The sequence below is a fragment of the Garra rufa genome, chromosome 4 (assembly GCF_049309525.1).
Source record: "Garra rufa chromosome 4, GarRuf1.0, whole genome shotgun sequence".
NCBI lineage: Eukaryota > Metazoa > Chordata > Actinopteri > Cypriniformes > Cyprinidae > Garra > Garra rufa.
The window spans coordinates 27573248-27590254 of NC_133364.1; the positions used below are offsets into that span (position 1 = coordinate 27573248).

General features: G+C 42.6%; 1 protein-coding gene across 1 annotated transcript in view; it reads left to right on the forward strand.

The window, feature by feature from the left end:
• Nucleotides 1-17007, forward strand: part of iqsec3a (IQ motif and Sec7 domain ArfGEF 3a) — a 240154-nt gene that overhangs the window by 158840 nt on the left and 64307 nt on the right. Inside the window, exon 3 of the mRNA XM_073837815.1 lies at nt 4270-4431. Within this exon, the coding sequence (XP_073693916.1) occupies nt 4270-4431 (162 nt within the window). The remainder of the gene's footprint in view (nt 1-4269; nt 4432-17007) is intronic.

Consider the following 17007-nt stretch of genomic DNA (forward strand, 5'->3'; position numbering starts at 1 on the left):
GTTCCATATTGCAACAAAGTCAAATTGGGGAGGACTTATCTGGTTCCCATGGCCTTGTGCCGGTGGCCGTTTAGGGTATGATTCCGTTTCTTGATGATCTGTCTCTGGGGCTCATCTAGTTGACATGGTATCCGCTGACATTCGGCTGTAGGTGTTGATCCACCATCTGCTCTTGGTTTGGACTGTAGATGCAAGAGTTCCAAGTTGCCACAAAATCAGATTGGAGAGGACTCATCTGGTTTTCGCTGTCTTGCGTCGGTGGCCGTCTAGGTGATGAGGTCTTCACTGATGATCTGTCTCTGGGGCTCATCTAGTTGATGTGGTCTCTGCTGACATTCAGGGCTGTAGAGGATATCTCTGGGTGCTGATGGGCACGGACTAGATCCGGTAGACTGCAGTGACCATCTGATCTGGATACAGGTGGCTGCAGTGACCTCGGAATAAGAAGTAAAGATACTAATATTAGCGTAGATGTCATTCTTCTTCTGATGCAACGAGTACATCAGGTGTTATAGGAAGTGTCCCTGGTTCCGGTTGACCTAAATAATGCAGCCTAACAATCCTTTAATGGATTTGGATTATGAAATGTATTAAGTGTAGGCCAGGTTAAAGAGATGGGTCTTTAATCTAGATTTAAACTGACAGAGTGTGTCTGCCTCCCGAACAGTGTTAGGTAGATTGTTCCAGAGTTTGGGCGCTAAATGTGAAAAAGATCTGCCGCCCGCAGTTGATTTTGATATTCTAGGTACTATCAAATTGCCAGCACAGCGCTGAATGTTAAACTAAACAAGATGGCAGCAGCCCTGTCTGTATTTAGCTTTACTATTTACAAAAGTTGTTATCGTGGGAATAAAACACCTTGGAATGTCACAGTTGACCAAACAGAATCAAGTATTCCAGAAAACCATTTAATAATGTTAGATACAGTATAGATGTGTTGTTAAAAGCAGTGGAGGATCCTCCACACAACCTTCTGAGATGTGCTGTACCACTCATTTGCAGCAGTTTTAAGATATTGCTGTGCTAACTGAAAATTAATTTTGTCCTAAGTCAGCGCTACACTTCCCTACACTTCTGCTGCTCATGAAAAAAGTTTCCTCATCTGTTATAAGCCAGAAGTAAAACAGTGCTGAATGTTAATATTAACAGCACCATAGAACAGAGGTCAAGTTAATCAAGACAATGACATTACTAATTAAAATGGCATTAAATAAGCTCTTTCTACCTTATGAAAGAAAGTAAGAAAGAAGAAAGAAAGAAAGAAAGAAAGAAAGAAAGAAAGAAAGAAGCCCAATTTCATCTGGAATTTAAACACAGGACATTACCTCTTAATGGAAGAAGCTAAACTGTCTAAAATGTGCTTCCAAATCTGCTATAATTTACACATACATTTAATCAATTAGCAGAATTTCTATAATAGTTTTCTCCTAGAATTACAACCATTTTCCCGCTGCACAAAAAGACAGGTGCACACTAGAGATGTTTTATGGCCATTTAACTTGTTTAATGAATCACAAGAATGAACCCATCGTTACACTGTTTTTTCCATCACGATAAACAGACAAAATAAAAACAGCACAACCTATTCAGAACCACATATCACACTATTGCATATCATTTCAATATCTTTAAAATAAAACATACTGACAGGCCTTTTATTGTAACTGACGAACAGGCTGTTCATAAACTACATCATGTTCCTCTCAGTAAAGCTAGACTATGTCAGCAGGGGTTGTACATTTATTATGAGGAGTAAATCACTGTAATGAATAGGGAATATAGAGTGAAATAGGGAGATTGTAGAATGCAGTGAGGCAATCCAGAAATACACGGTTCTCTCAGCATGTGGATGAATGAAAGTTTAGTGGACCCTCTATAAATCCATGTACTTTTTTTTCTTCCCAGGGTAAAGACTTAGCAATGAGAATGCTGACTGAAGGAATAAAGCAACTCTATAAAGTACAGCAGAGAAGCTTCTTTCTGTCCTCCGTTGTCAATTTTATTGTCTGAAAGCAGGAAAGCGTTGACATTCTGGTTATTGATAAGCCACTGAATAGAAAAATAGAGGTTATTAAGGCTTCTGTGGAATGGAAAAGTGTCTGAGGGACTATATGAGATTGAAACTCCTTTCAAAAGAGCCACATAAGCCTTTTTTTCTCTTCAGTGTCATGTACATATTTCTACATTTTAAACATACTTCATTTCCAATAATAACAAAACATTTTTAATTTCTTTAAGATATACTTTTAAAAAAGGCCTTAAGGATTAGTTCACTTCCAAACAATTTCCTGATAGTTCACTCACCCCCATGCGATCGAAGATGTTCATGTCTTTCTTTCTTCAGTCGAAAAGAAATTAAGGTTTCTGATGAAAAACATTCCAGATTTTTCTCCATAGAGTGGACTTTAAAGGGACCTACACTCTTAAAAATAAAGGTGCTTTAAAAGGTTCTTCAAGCGATGCCATACACTCTCAAAAATAAAGGTGCTTCACGGTGCCATAGAAGAACCTTTAACATTTGAAGAACCTTTCTGTTTCACAAAAGATTATTTGTGGCGAATGAAGTTTCTTCAGATTATAAAATGGCAATAAAAAGATGGTTCTTTAAAGAACCCTTGATTGAATGGTTCTGTGTGGAACCAAAAATGGTTCTTCCATGGCACTGCTGTGAAGAACCTTTTAAAGCACCTTTATTTTTAAGAGTGTAGAGGAACTATTTTTGGTTCCTCAAAGAACCATTCAGTCAAAGGTTCTTTAAAGTACCATTTATTTCTTACCTTTTTAAATTCTGAAGAACCTTCTTTTGCCACAAAGAACCTTTTGTGAAACAGAAAGGTTCTTTAGATGTTAAAGGTTCTTTATGGAACTATTTAGACAAAAATGGTTCTTCTATGACATCCATCGTGAAGCACCTTTATTTTTAAGAGTGTAAAAGGCTGAAGGTCGGAACTGCAGTTCCACTGCAGCTTCAAAGGACTAGGAATAAGGGTCTTAGTCATTTTCTAAAACTAAATAAAAAACTGTATACTTTTTAACCACAAATGCTCATCTTTCTGTAGTTTTGCAATGCATGTTTGTGACATTATGTAATCATGTTGGAAAGATCATACACGGCTGGTAATTTTTTGTATTCCAGTTCAGAAAGGTTGGGTAGGGATCTTCAGAATTGTCCGACAACAGGGTTTTTTTTTTTTTTAACCTATTTTTTGTAAAGCCCGTTTGACTTTCTTTGCATGTTTGCTTTGTAAACACTGGGGTTGGTCCTCTTGAAAATAAAGGTGTTCACAGCGATGCCATAGAAGAACCATTTTTGGTTCCACAAAGAACCATTCAGTCAAAGGTTCTTTAAAGAATCATCTCATTCTTACCTTTCTATAATCTGAAGAACCTTCTTTTGCCACAAAGAACCTTTTGTGAAACAGAAAGGTTTTTCAGATGTTAAAGGTTCTTTATGGAACCATTTAGACAAAAAAGGTTCTTCTATGGCAAGAGTGTACTTCCGTCTACATCATACGTGAACTTTCCAACATGACTACGTAATGCGTGAAGTCGAGCTAGTGCAAGACAAGCATTTGTGGATAAAGTCTATAATGACAGATCGTTTTGCTAGATAAGACCCTTTTACATTGTCTGGGACCATGTAGAGCCCTTTGAAGCTGCATTAAAACTGCAATTCGGATCTTTAGCCTGTTAGGTCCCTTTGAAATCTATATGGAGAAAAATCATGGAATGTTTTCGTCAAAAACCTTATTATTATTTTTTTTGACTGAAGAAAGAAAGACATGAACATCTTGGATGACATGGATGTGGGTAAATTATTAGGGCATTTTTATTCTGGAAGTGCACTAATCCTTCATGTTGTTCTGACCTCTTTTTATTCTTTTTGTTTTGAACAGATAAAGTGATGTTTTCAAAAAATGTCTTTGACATATAAGTATTGGGGCTTTTAAGCTCCAAAATGCCAAATTTTTCCATGTTTTCTGAAGTCTGAAGTTTATTTATTGTTATACATGTTAATTTTTATAACTCTTTAACTCAATTGCAAGATTATCTCACAATTCTGAAAAAAAGTCAGAATTGCGAGTTTATATCTTATAATTCTGACTTTTGATTGAAAAAAATGTTGTAATATTGAAATATTATTAATGTAAGTTAAAACCTGTTACTACTGTAGTTATGCACTCAGATTAAACTGTTAACAGGGCTAACTTTTTTTCTCTCTCCCTCCTACTATCTACCTCTTTCTCTTTGTACATTTTTTTCAAACAGAAATCCAGACAAGGGTCTCCAGTTTCTCATCTCGCGTGGGTTCATTCCGGATACGCCTATAGGTGTGGCACACTTCCTGCTTCAGAGGAAGGGGCTGAGCCGCCAGATGATCGGCGAGTTTCTTGGCAACAGCAAGAAGCCGTTTAACAGAGATGTGTTAGAGTGAGTATACAGTATGAAAGCCATACATGCTTAAAAAAAACAATGAGAATTTGTAACTGTGCAAAAAGAGAACAATATCATAAAAGAGAGAATATTTACACTCCTAAATGGAAGCATTTTTGTTTTTTTCTCGGTGGATTTAGAGAGTCATGGCATCTTTTAATGAGATCTCCCTTGGCTGCTGAGCTCCCGCAGTCTAACTGCAGAGCTTTGCACTTGGAAATGATACACTCTTGAGACCTCTTAGCAGAGTCAGTGTGTGTGTGTGTGTGTACTGCGCAGTACATATGAGGTTTCTGAAATGTGAGGCATCTTCTAGCCCTAATGTCACGATTACACTTAACACACGAACAACGACGGAGTAAAAGTGAAGGTATTTAATAATCCAAGGGAAGCAGGCAGATACAGGAACACAGCGTGGTAACATATAACGATCGACAAGACATCATGGAAAGCACACACATTAAATAGACATGGTGATGACAAACACAGGTGTTGGCAATGATGGGAAAAAAACCAAGTAACAGAAAACAGCGGGGGGAAATGGATGGGAGAAACCAACTCAAAGTCCAGGGGTGTGACATTACACCCCCCTCCCGGAAAGGCGCGTCCTCGCGCTGACCAACAAGAAAGATAATGTCCAATGTTCTAGGAGGGGTTTTTGGCGGAGGACGGACTCCCGGGAGGAGGGAAAAAGATGAAGTCCAAGGTGGTGACTGAATAATCCATGGTGGTGATGACGGAGGGAGGAGCCAAGGAGGAGACGGGAGGGATCCGGAGCAGGAGGAGCCAGGTGATACCCAGACCGCAGCCAAGATGGAACCCCACGGTGGAGCCGATGGAGGGAGGAGCCATGATGGAGAGTGGGCTGACGACTTCCGGGAGCCGACTGACGGAGGCGGAGCCGGTGGTGGTAGAGCCCGAGGCGGAGACGGAGAGCCGATGATCCCGGGCGACACCGAGGATCCGGAGGGCCAAGGTGGAACCCAAGGCTCTGGCGACCAAGGCGGAGGCGGAGATCCGGAGGTCCGCGGCGGAACCGGAGCGACAGAGGACTGAGGCTGTGCCAGAGGGATGGAGAAGTTCCACGGAGCCGGTGGGATGGAGCGACGAGGCGTAGCCGGAGGAGTGGAATCCTTAGGCGAAGGTGGGATGACGACAGACCGAGGCGGAGCCGGAAGGACGATGGAGCGCGGTGAAGCTGGTGGACCGACGGGCGACGGTGGAGACGAGGGAGCTGAGGGACGGGGTGGAGCCGCAGGTTCGGAGGGCCGAGGCGGAGTCCAGGACTCTGAGGCTGGAGGAGGAGATGAGGAATCCTCCAGCCATGACGCCGATGGTGACTGGCAGACCTGCGGCAAACCCACTGCACAGATGTTGAGCTGAGGGTGAGCAGAAGGACTGACAGGTGGCAGTGGTGGCATGGCTGAAACATATTCGCTATTAAACTGATGTAACTGAGGGTGGGTGGGAAATTATGACGTGTAGCAAGTTCAGAGATTATAGACAGTTCAGTCCCAACATCCTCAGAAAAATCCATATTAATCACAGAAATGTCCATAGTATTGTCCATAGAGAAATGTCCCGGAATCTTATTAAGCTCACCCTCAGTGGTGGTGCAGTGGGTAATGCTGTCCTTAGCATTCTCAACCTCCACTGACTTCTCCACCGTAGCAGTTACTGAAGCCGGCTCACACACCTGGTCTGACGCCTCGTGCCACTCTGGCTCTGTGACGATCAGCTGCTCTGTCGCTCCTCCTCGCGATGGCACGCTGGTCGCGGCGGGCGGTAGCTCTCCGTCAGCGGTGGGCTCAGGCTGATATTCCGCGGGTCGGGGTGGTAATTGGCTGGGTTCCGGGTTGCGCTGCGAGACGTCTGCGTGGTGTGACTGGACGGCGTTGTAGTCCTCCTCTGCTTCGTCAAGGCAGAGCTCTGAACCCCAGGCACTCAGCAAGATGTTAATATATTGAGTTAGGGTCCAGCCTGGTTCACCTTCGGGCATGACGAAGCGGAGATCCTCATCCAGTCCACACCAAAATCCCTCCATAAGGCAGACGTCATCGCAGCTAGCAAGATGGCAAATGCTAATAAACTCCTCCACGTAGTCTTCAAGATCCCTGCCATCCTGGAATATAAAGGTGGTATAACCTTCCAGAATGGCGTTTCCCCTCCTTGGGCGGACGTTGATTGAAGCGAGTTTCATAATGGTGAATTCTGGTGACAAACACGACGGAAACAAAAGACTGAAAAAAGACGCAAAACAAAACGGGGGAATTCACACAAAAAAATAAACTGTTACGGTCGATCGTTCTGTCACGATTACACTTAACACACGAACAACGACGGAGTAAAAGTGAAGGTATTTAATAATCCAAGGGAAGCAGGCAGATACAGGAACACAGCGTGGTAACATATAACGATCGACAAGACATCATGGAAAGCACACACATTAAATAGACATGGTGATGACAAACACAGGTGTTGGCAATGATGGGAAAAAACCAAGTAACAGAAAACAGTGGGGGGAAATGGATGGGAGAAACCAACTCAAAGTCCAGGGGTGTGACACCTAAAGGGGTAATTCACCCAAAATTGAAAATTCTGTCATCATTTAAAGACCACCAACAACTATTTGGTCTCCCACATTCTTCAAGATTTCTTCCTTTACGTTAAACAGCAGAAAGAAAGAAAGAAACTCATATAGGTTTGGAACAACTTCAGGGTGAGTAAATGATGATGGAATTTTCAGAACTATCCCTTTAAATGTGTAAATGTATCCACACTTATATTAGGCACTATGTCAAATTTAATGTGTCTTCAGAAAAAGAAGAACCTTAAGGAAGTAGTTGGCTTTTAAGGTCTTAATAGTACACAAGCAGAATAAAAAAGACAAGCACTACTGCAAATCTGTTTGTGATGTATGGAAGCCCTAAAAAATTAAAAAGGTAATTGCGATTTTTTTTTATCTCACAGCTCTGATTTTATAACTTGCAATTGTGAGTTTATATCACACAATTCTGATTTAATTTCTCAGAACTAGGACTTTTTTTCTCGCAATTGTGACTTTACGTCTCGCAATTCTGATTTTATTTTTCTAAAAAATGCAGGATACAAACAGTTCTGACTTTTTTTCTCAGAATTGTGATATAAACTTGCAATTATGAGTATAAAGTCAGAATTATAAGATATAAACTCACAGTTGTGAGTTATAAAGTCAGAATTACGAGACATATTACGAAGATATACAATCAAAATTCCGACTTTTTTTCTCAGAATTTCGAGTTTATATCTCACAATTCTGACTTAATTTCTCAGAATTAGGACTTTCTTTTTCACGCAATTGCGACTTTACATCTCGCAATTGTTTTTTTTTTTGTTTTGTTTTTTTAATTGCAGGAAAACAAACAGTTTTAACTTTTTTTTCTTAGAATTGTGATATAAACTTGCAATTGTGAGTATAAAGTCAGAATTGTGAGATATAAACTTGCAATTCTCACTTTTTTTTCAGAATTAAGAAATAAAATCACAATTCTGAAAAATTAAGTCAGAATTGCAAGATATAAGCTCACAATTCCAATTTTTTTTCTCAGAATTTCTCATAATTCTGACTTTATAACAGCAAATGTGAGTTTTTAAGTCAGAATTGTGTGATTAAAAACTCAAAATTCTAAGAACATATCCATTCTATTTTCCACCTCAAAATTGGGCTGTATAACTCACAATTGCTAGTTTATATCTCACAATTCTGAGAAAAAAAAGTCAGAATTGCAACCTTGTATCATGCAATTCTGAGAAAAAAAGTGAAATAAAACGTCACAATAACTTATTTAAATTTTTATTCAATGGCAGAAACAGGCTTCCATAGTGATGAAGTTCTATCTGTCTTAGGTACAAGATACAAGAATATATTTTGTGCCTCAGGAAAAAAGAAAAAGAAAGACCAAAAGCATGCAATGGTCTTCCATCTTTGGAAGTAAAAAGAAGTACTCCTCGCTGACAGATTTTGGAGCATTTGGGAGCTTTACTATTTTCCCGTAGAACCCTGGAAAGGTCTTTCAAATACTCCCCAGAAAGCTTCATAATGCTGTGGTAATCCATCAATCCCTGGTGCTTATACTATACTTTTGTTCTGTTCTGCCCAACATCTCTACAAAAGCTTGATTTTTTTGCAAAGGTCGAGGTGTGTGTAGGCTTTGTATTAAAATGTCAGTAGAAGAAAAGAATTTTAAAGTTATATGTGCAGTGAAAAAAAAGACATACTCATATATATGAGTATTATCACACATGCATTTGTTAAACCTGTTTGGTTCAATAGCTGGATCGCTGAGGGCATACTCTCTAACCACAAACCAATTTACCTCATTTTTAATAAATTTTCTTAAATGTACTACATTTCCTATTTACATATAAGGACCCCAGGACATATACATATTAAAACAGTATGTTAGAAAAAAAAAAAAGATGGTGTGAGAAAACAGCAGAGCGGAGAAAAATACAGATTTAGCTGTACACTTATTTTAAATGACCTCTTCTAGGCTGACAGTTTTTGCTTCTTGTCTAATTGCTGTTATATATTTCTTTAACCTATGTTTTGCTTAAAAATGCACTTTCAGGCTGTTTTTCTTACGTGCATTCAATACAAATTCAACAAACTTCTTCAAGTCAGGGAAAAATCTCCCTAATTCCCCAACAGTCCTTCTCTTTGTTTGATCTAAAAAAAAAAAATGCATTTATCAGCTCCAGAAATAGGCAAAATAGGCAAAATTTGACTAGGTTCAGGCTAATTATAGATTCAAATCATTATTCTCCAGTTGTCCACTTGCACAACAAACATTTCTCTGAATTTAATAAACTTTTAAATTAAAATTATGCTGCTTTACTAACTAATATTGGGGTACAACAAAAAGAGAGCATGTGGTATTTCATTCACCAGAGAGCTTTACATTTACATGAAAAATTGGTGATTAGGGAATTTTAATAACAGTGCTACCAACAAAACGAGTAAAACACATTGCCCTTGGCTGGAAAACATTAGCATCATTAATAAGCAATTCCAAACTAAACATTAATGCAAAATTAAGCATAAAAAAAAACTGTATGGCTCATTTTTAGTTAAGACTTCACTTTTGCTGCTGTAAGATGTGAGCTATGACATGCAACACAACAAATTAAAGACTCTCTGCTGTAGCCAGAACATTATGAATATTTCATATCGATATAATAAATGGACAATAATATGTTTATTTCCCTCAAGTCGAGTCAAGCCTTTGCATATTAAAACAAATGCCATTGGTATTAAATTTGCTTCAGTACACATATAAAAGGGAAAGAAAGAAAAAAGACATAGGCTAATGTTCTTAAGAAATCATCAAATAAACTATAAATCTACATTCCTTATTTGGATCTCCTGATGGTGACCTGTCCTACTGTTTTTCAGCAGTCAAGCTTTGTTCTTCAGTGTCTTGCTTCTTATTTGGACAGGTAGAGCATTTATTACCAATATCCCCAAATTGTAACAGAGCAAACACTCCAAGCTTGCATGAACCTCGCTCCAGAGTGAGAGAGCCAATATTGCCCACGCAAAGTTAGATGCCATTGCTCCTTGACAAAGTCTTGCAAAGCAAGGCATCAACTTTAGTTTTTACGCTTACGCGAAGATCCATATACAGTGAACCTGAGAGGTACCTGCAACTTTAGTTTAAAAGATTAACAAGACATTTTATCAGTCTTCTGGAGAAAAAGATAAACTCTATAGAGTGCATATGTTGACAACGCTATCAAATGGCGTATAATTTAAAAGACAACCTGTTCAGCTGTATGCATATGCTAGCATACACATAAAAAAAAAAAAAAAAAAAAAACGAAGTATATGTTGGATTTTAATCAATTAACTTATATTACATAGTACATTCTTGTATAACGTACATTGTAATTACACTGTAATTACACATACTGTCAAATATAGTGCAACTAAGAAAGTGAATGGTGATCAGGGGCTGTCAAGCTCCAGGAATGACAAAAAAAGTACCATTAATTAATGGAAGTAGCCTATACGACTAATGTGTTTACAGATAATGTACCCACTCCCTTGTCATCCAAGATGTTCATGATTTTCTTTCTTCAGTCGTAAAAAAATTATGATTTTTTTAGGAAAACATTTCAGGATTTCCATATAATGGACTTCTATGGTGCCACCGAGTTTGAACTTCCAAAATGCAGTTTAAATGGAGCTTCAAAGGGCTCTAAATGATCCCAGCCAAGGACGATTTTGAAACTAGAGGAGAAAATGTGATGGGAGTTTTTTGACCTAACCTAACTGTCATGAATACAAAGAATTGACGCAGAGCTAGACAAGATGAGCGTTTAAGGTCAAAAAGTTTATAAATTGTATTTGGCTAGATAAGACCCTTCTTTGTCGGCTGGGATTGTTTAGAGCCCTTTGAAGCTGCATTTAAACTGGATTTTGGAAGTTCAAACTCATGGGCACCATAGAAGTCCACTATATGGAAATAAATCCTGAAATGTTTTCCTCAAAAAACATAATTTCTTTATGACTGAAGAAAGAAAGACATGAACATCTTGGATGAAAAGGGGGTGAGTACATTATCTATAAACTTTTGTTCTCGAAGTGAACCTTTTAATGTTGAAGAAGGGAAGCAGAATCTGTAAACTTTAACAAAAGCGACATTAAAGTGAGCTCATTGCAAACATATTTTTCACTGTGTTTAGATACTGATGATTAGCAATAGGCAGCATTAAAAAAAATATTTTCTGTTATAAGCAACAACTTTTGAACCAGCATCCTTTGTTTACAAAACCACTGACAATCTAAAGTTACAGACCTTTTTAAACATAGGAGCAATGTAAGGATATTAGATTAGGTAGGCTTTCAAGTAGCCATAGTAATAAAAACGTTGAAATCTTGCATACTTTCTAGAAATTTAGTTGCCAGAAATACACCTGACACAGTTGACAGATTTCATATAACAAAATGAAGCACTAGCAAGAGCAGCAAGAAAATTTATGAGTGTTTCTTGTCAGATTATACAAAATGACCCCAGTGAGATCTGGTAAGAAACCACGGCAGACTGTGCAACATGAACAGTCCTTTGTCAACATGCCAACATGTCAAACAGTTTGATAAACATCTAGAATTTTAGTCACGGTTGACGGTGTTGACTGGACGATCAATCGTGTCACATTTTGACATTCTTATTGACACTCAAAACTAAAATGATACACTAGCACGCCCTTTTTATCTGTGATGGCTGGACTGAAGAGGGAATATTTTTTCAAGTCAGAAATAAGCCGTTTTCTGTAAATGTGCAAGACCTCCGGTTCATTAGTCACTATAGGGAAAAAACAAGAAGAATACCAATGCAGTAAACAGTAAAACTTTTTGCCCTACAAACCAGTGTGTTCATGATATAAGACATATAATACATTCAAATAATATGATAGGACACACCAGTTTGCAATATGAAGCTGCAAAACAAAAAATACCTGGGCCATGCCCGCTCTTAAAGGAAAAATAAGGTGGATAGAAAACACCAAGTAAAAAGATATTTATGTTGCACATAAAGTACCTACAGTATAGGTTCCTACTGGTGTCTACTGGTAGCAGTCAAAATATCATACAGACTAAGATGCTTCAGTTAATTAATTGCACAATAATGAGCCTGGATACAATCTGCACCAGCCATATGGCCATGGGACATACAGTAAAAAACTTTAATGACTTGTTTACTTCTACTTCTTTTTGTCTAGCATCGACAAATATCCTTACCTGCTACATGGAAAAGGCACTGAAGATGTTTAACAGATGGGTTTTCTGTAAACTGCTGCAAACAGTTAAAGGGGTTCATCCAAAAATTACATTTCTGTCATTAATTACTCACCCTCATTTTGTTCCAAACCCATGAGAATTTCATTCATTTTCGGAACACAAATTACAAAATTTTTGATGAAATCCGAGAGCTTTCTGACCCTGCATAAACAGCAATGGTACTGCACCTTCAAGGCTTAGAAAGGCAGTAAGGACACCGATAAAATAGTCCATGTGACATTAGTAGTTCAACTTTAATTTTGCAAAGCTACAAAGCTCTTTGTATGCAAATAAAACAAAAATAACAGTACTCTTGACAGTACCGTACATGCGTGTCGTTATTTTTGTTTTCTTTGTACACAAAAACTATACTTGTAGCTTCATAAAATTAAGGTTGAACCACTGATGTCACATGGACTATTTTATTTATGTCCTTACTACCTTTGTGGCTCTAAACAGGGTCAGAAAACTCTCGGAATTCATTAAAAATATCCTAATTTGTGTTCTAATGACAGAACTTTCATTTTTGGGTGACCATTTGAAATCAAGTCAGTGAAATCCCCTCACTATCAAAGACGGTATAGGCTCCTGGCATTCAGAAGCTCTACAGGAACTGATCCAATTTGCCAATAGTAATGCATACTTGGGAACAAGCTGTGATGTACAGTAATCTTCAGCAGAATAGCATGCAGGAGATAATGTGGTACTGGAAAACATCTCAGGTTACGTATGTAACCCTAGTTCCCTGAGGGAACGAGACGCCACGTCATGGAACGCTATGGGGAACGCCATTGGCGGGCAGCACTCTGAATCATGTCTACAACCAATGAATGACGGGAGTGACGTCACAGGCGCGGTGACGTCAGCGACCGGGAAGTATAAAGCACGTGCGTTTGACGCCCGCGGCAGCTCTTTTAGGAATGAAGCGAGCGCCGCAGGGTGCGGGAATTATGGTCCGAGACGCGGCGTCTCGTTCCCTCAGGGAACTAGGGTTACATACGTAACCTGAGACTTTCCCTTCCGGGAACTCGAGCCGCGTCATGGAACGCTATGGGGAACGAGACTACCAACGCCCCCATAATTTCCAAGCCCTGCGCAGTGTCTGCTCAACCAGGGTGGAAAGTAAGAAAGAGCCCTTGTCTAGCACTCCGCGGACAAGAAGGCCCTGTAATCCTCGGCCCTCGGGCACACGAGGAATGGTAGTCAACTTCTGTCTGGTCGCCAGCCAGAGCGAGAGGTACTCCTCGGCCCTCAGGCGCACGAGGAGTCTTAGTCCTTTGTCTGGGAATAGCCAGAACAAGAGGGACCGCAATAACCATTGTCTAGTATTCCACGGACAAGATGGTGTAGGTAGTCCTCGGCCCTCAGGCCCACGAGGACAGTGCACTCGACCTCAAGAGTGCTCCTCGGCCCTCAGGCTCACGAGGAGAGAGTAGTCCTTTGTCTGGGGTTCCGCCAGAACAAGAGGGACTCAAGAGCTCGGCCTGGTACTCCGCCAGGACACGAGGGGAACAAGCCATTGTCTAGTATTCCACGGACAAGAGGGCGATATGATCCTCGGCCCTCAGGCACACGAGGATAGAGTTCTCGACGTTTGCCTGACATTTGATCAGTGTAGAGGGAGAAATAGTCCTCAGCCCAGAGTGTTCCTCGGCCCTCGGGCACACGAGGAAGGTAGTCGACCTCTGTCTGGTCGCCAGCCAGAGCGAGAGGTACTCCTCGGCCCTCAGGCTCACGAGGAGAAGGTAGTCCTTTGTCTGGGGTTCCGCCAGAACAAGAGGGACTCAAGAGCTCGGCTCGGCATTCCGCGGACAAGAGGGCACTGTAATCCTCGGCCCTCGGGCACACGAGGAAGACAGTAATGGGCCTCTGCCTGGTAGCCATCCAGCGCAGGAGGCACTCCTCGGCCCTCAGGCAGACGAGGAGTCTTAGTCCTTGGTCTGGGAGAAGCCAGAACCAGAGGGACCGAAATACACTCGGTCTGGTAGTCTTGCCAGAACACGAGGGGAATAAGCCATTGTCTAGCATTCCGCGGACAAGAGGGCTGTATGATCCTCGGCCCTCAGGCACACGAGGACAATAGTAGACCTCTGCCTGGTCGCCAGCCAGTGCGAGAGGCACTCCTCGGCCCTCGGGCACACGAGGAGTCTTAGTCCTTTGTCTGGGGTTCCGCCAAAACAAGAGGGACCAAATAAGCTCGGCCTGGTAACCCTACCAGGACGCGAGAGTATGAGCCTTTGTCTAGTATTCCACGGACAAAAGGCAGTGTGATCCTCGGCCCTGAGGCTCACGAGGATGCAGGGACACTCCTCGGCCCTTAGGCACACTAGGAGGGTCATGGCGAAGAACAACTTCTCTTCTTTTAACAAAAAGAATGCGCCTTGAGAAGTCTCCTCCTGGCTAGGGAGGGGGCTGAATTTCTGGGCTTAGCCTTTGCTAAGGCGAGAGGACAAAGGAGCCAGGAGTGGCTCTGAGGTCGAGTTCATAGAATCTGACGTAATGTCAGAGGCGAGGACCAACCCGCAGCACTGCAGATGTCCTGGCTAGGGACACCTGCCATCAGAGCTTTTTAGAGGCAGACAGCCTCAGGAGGAGTGAGTCTTGACTCCCCATGGAGCTGGGAGACCAGAGGACTTGGAAGTAGTAGAAATGGCATCCGTGATCCATCTACTGATAGCTCTGTTCGTGCCACATGCTTTCATTTGTGGCCGTATGTGCCCAGTGCTCACACTGGACAGATTTACTTCCCATTGGTCGTACTCCAAGAGTGGAGGTAATAGAGGCTTGAGACCCCTCGGGGTCTCAACCTGAGTGCACCGCCGAGGAAACCATACCGACAAGCCACCAAAAGGGGCGTGGTAGGCCAGTAAGCCGCCACGAACGCCTTCAAGGTGGAGTGAGCTGGTTTTGTGGACAGGTGAGTTTGCAGGGACTCTAGTACTGTACCAACAGGCAGTAACTTGGTCTAGATGGTGTTCGTGACACCATGAAGCAAACAGGTTCCACTTAAGGTTTCCTCGTAGAGGGAGCTCTGGATTAGAGAAGGGTCTCAACAACCTCGGTGGGGGTAGCAGATCGCGCCCCCAACCTGAGAGAGGAGGTCCAAGAACCATACTCGGACCGGCCAGTACGGGGCTAGAAGTAACAGCCGTACCGATACCGGCGTGCTCTTTCCAGAACTCCTGGGCGCAGGGCGATCGGAAGAATGCGCACAGACGAAGCCTCGGCCACGTCTGTACTATGGCGTCCAGTTGGAGCGGACCTGGAGGCACTAAGGAGAACCAGAGGTCCCACTGAGTCTGGATAAGAATTCTCCATGCTTCATTACTTCCTGATGAAGCCTTGATCTCCCGACCGTGGAGGAAAACGTATGACCAGGGGACTCTACCCACTAACAAACCATCAAGGTGGAGTGGGTTAGCCCTGCGGACGGTGAGACTGCAGAGACTCCAGTATTGTACCAAACGGGCAGTAAACTGGGTCAAACTGGTGTTGGTTACACCATGCAGTAGACCACTTCCTCTTAGGTCATAGGGTTTCCTCATAGGGGGAGCTCTGGAGTGAGGGATGGTCTCGGCAACCTTGGTTGAGAGACTGGCCTCTATGAGATGTGCCCCCTCAGGGGTCACACTTATTCCAGAACTCCCGGGAGCAGAGCGATCGGGGAAAGGGCGTACAGACGAGGCCTCGGCCACGTCTGTACCATAGCGTCCATTCCCGCAGGAGCTGGAGGCACTAGAGAGTACCAGAGGGGACATTGCGATGTCTCTTGAGTCGCAAAGAGGTCCACTTGAACCTGGCCAAACACTCTCCAGATCTGCTTCACCACCTCTGGGTGAAGCATCCATTCCCCGGGCCTCGGCCCCTGCCACGACAGGACGTCTGCTCCCACATTCAGATGTCCAGGAATATGGACTGCTCTCAGGGAGAGAAGCTTTCCTTGAGACCACAGGAGGATCCGGTATGCCAGCTTGTATAGGGGCCGTGAGCGGACACCTCCTTGATGGTTTATGTAGTAAACCACCGCAGTGCTGTCTGTGCGGACCAGCACGTGACGGTTTCTCAGGTCTGGAAGGGAACTCTTCAGGGCCTGGAATACGGCCAGCATCTCTAGGCAGTTTTATGTGCCAGGAGAGATGGTGATCGCTCCATAGGCCTTGGGCTGAGCGGCCACTCATGACCGCTCCCCATCCGGTAAGGGATGCATCTGTCGCTAGCGTGACGCGGCGACAAGGAGCTCCCAGAACCGGACCCTGAGAGAGGAACCAGGGCTTTCTCCACATGGCCAAGGCACGTAGGCAGCGCCGCGTGACCTTGATCTTGTGGAATGGGTTTCCCCTCGGGGAGAACCCCCTGGTTTTGAGCCACCACTGTAGTGGTCTCATGTACAGCAGACCAAGAGGTATCACGTTGGATGCTGCTGCCATAAGACCTAACAGTACTTGGAACTGTTTGACAGTGAGTGACAGGCCTAGCTTGACCGCATTTACTGCAGTAAGGATCGACTCGATCCGAGCAGGTGACATTCGTGCCTGCATCGTGGTCGAATCCCTGATTACACCTAGATAAGTGGTCTTCTGTAGTGGAGAGAGCACACTCTTCTTGGTGTTGAGTCTCAACCCCAATTCTTTTATGTGAGCAAGAACAACACCTCGATGTTGAACCGCTAACTGTTCAGAACTGACCAGAATCAACCAGTCGAGTATGCGGATGCCCTGGAGTCACAGAGGAGCCAGAGCAGCATCCACACA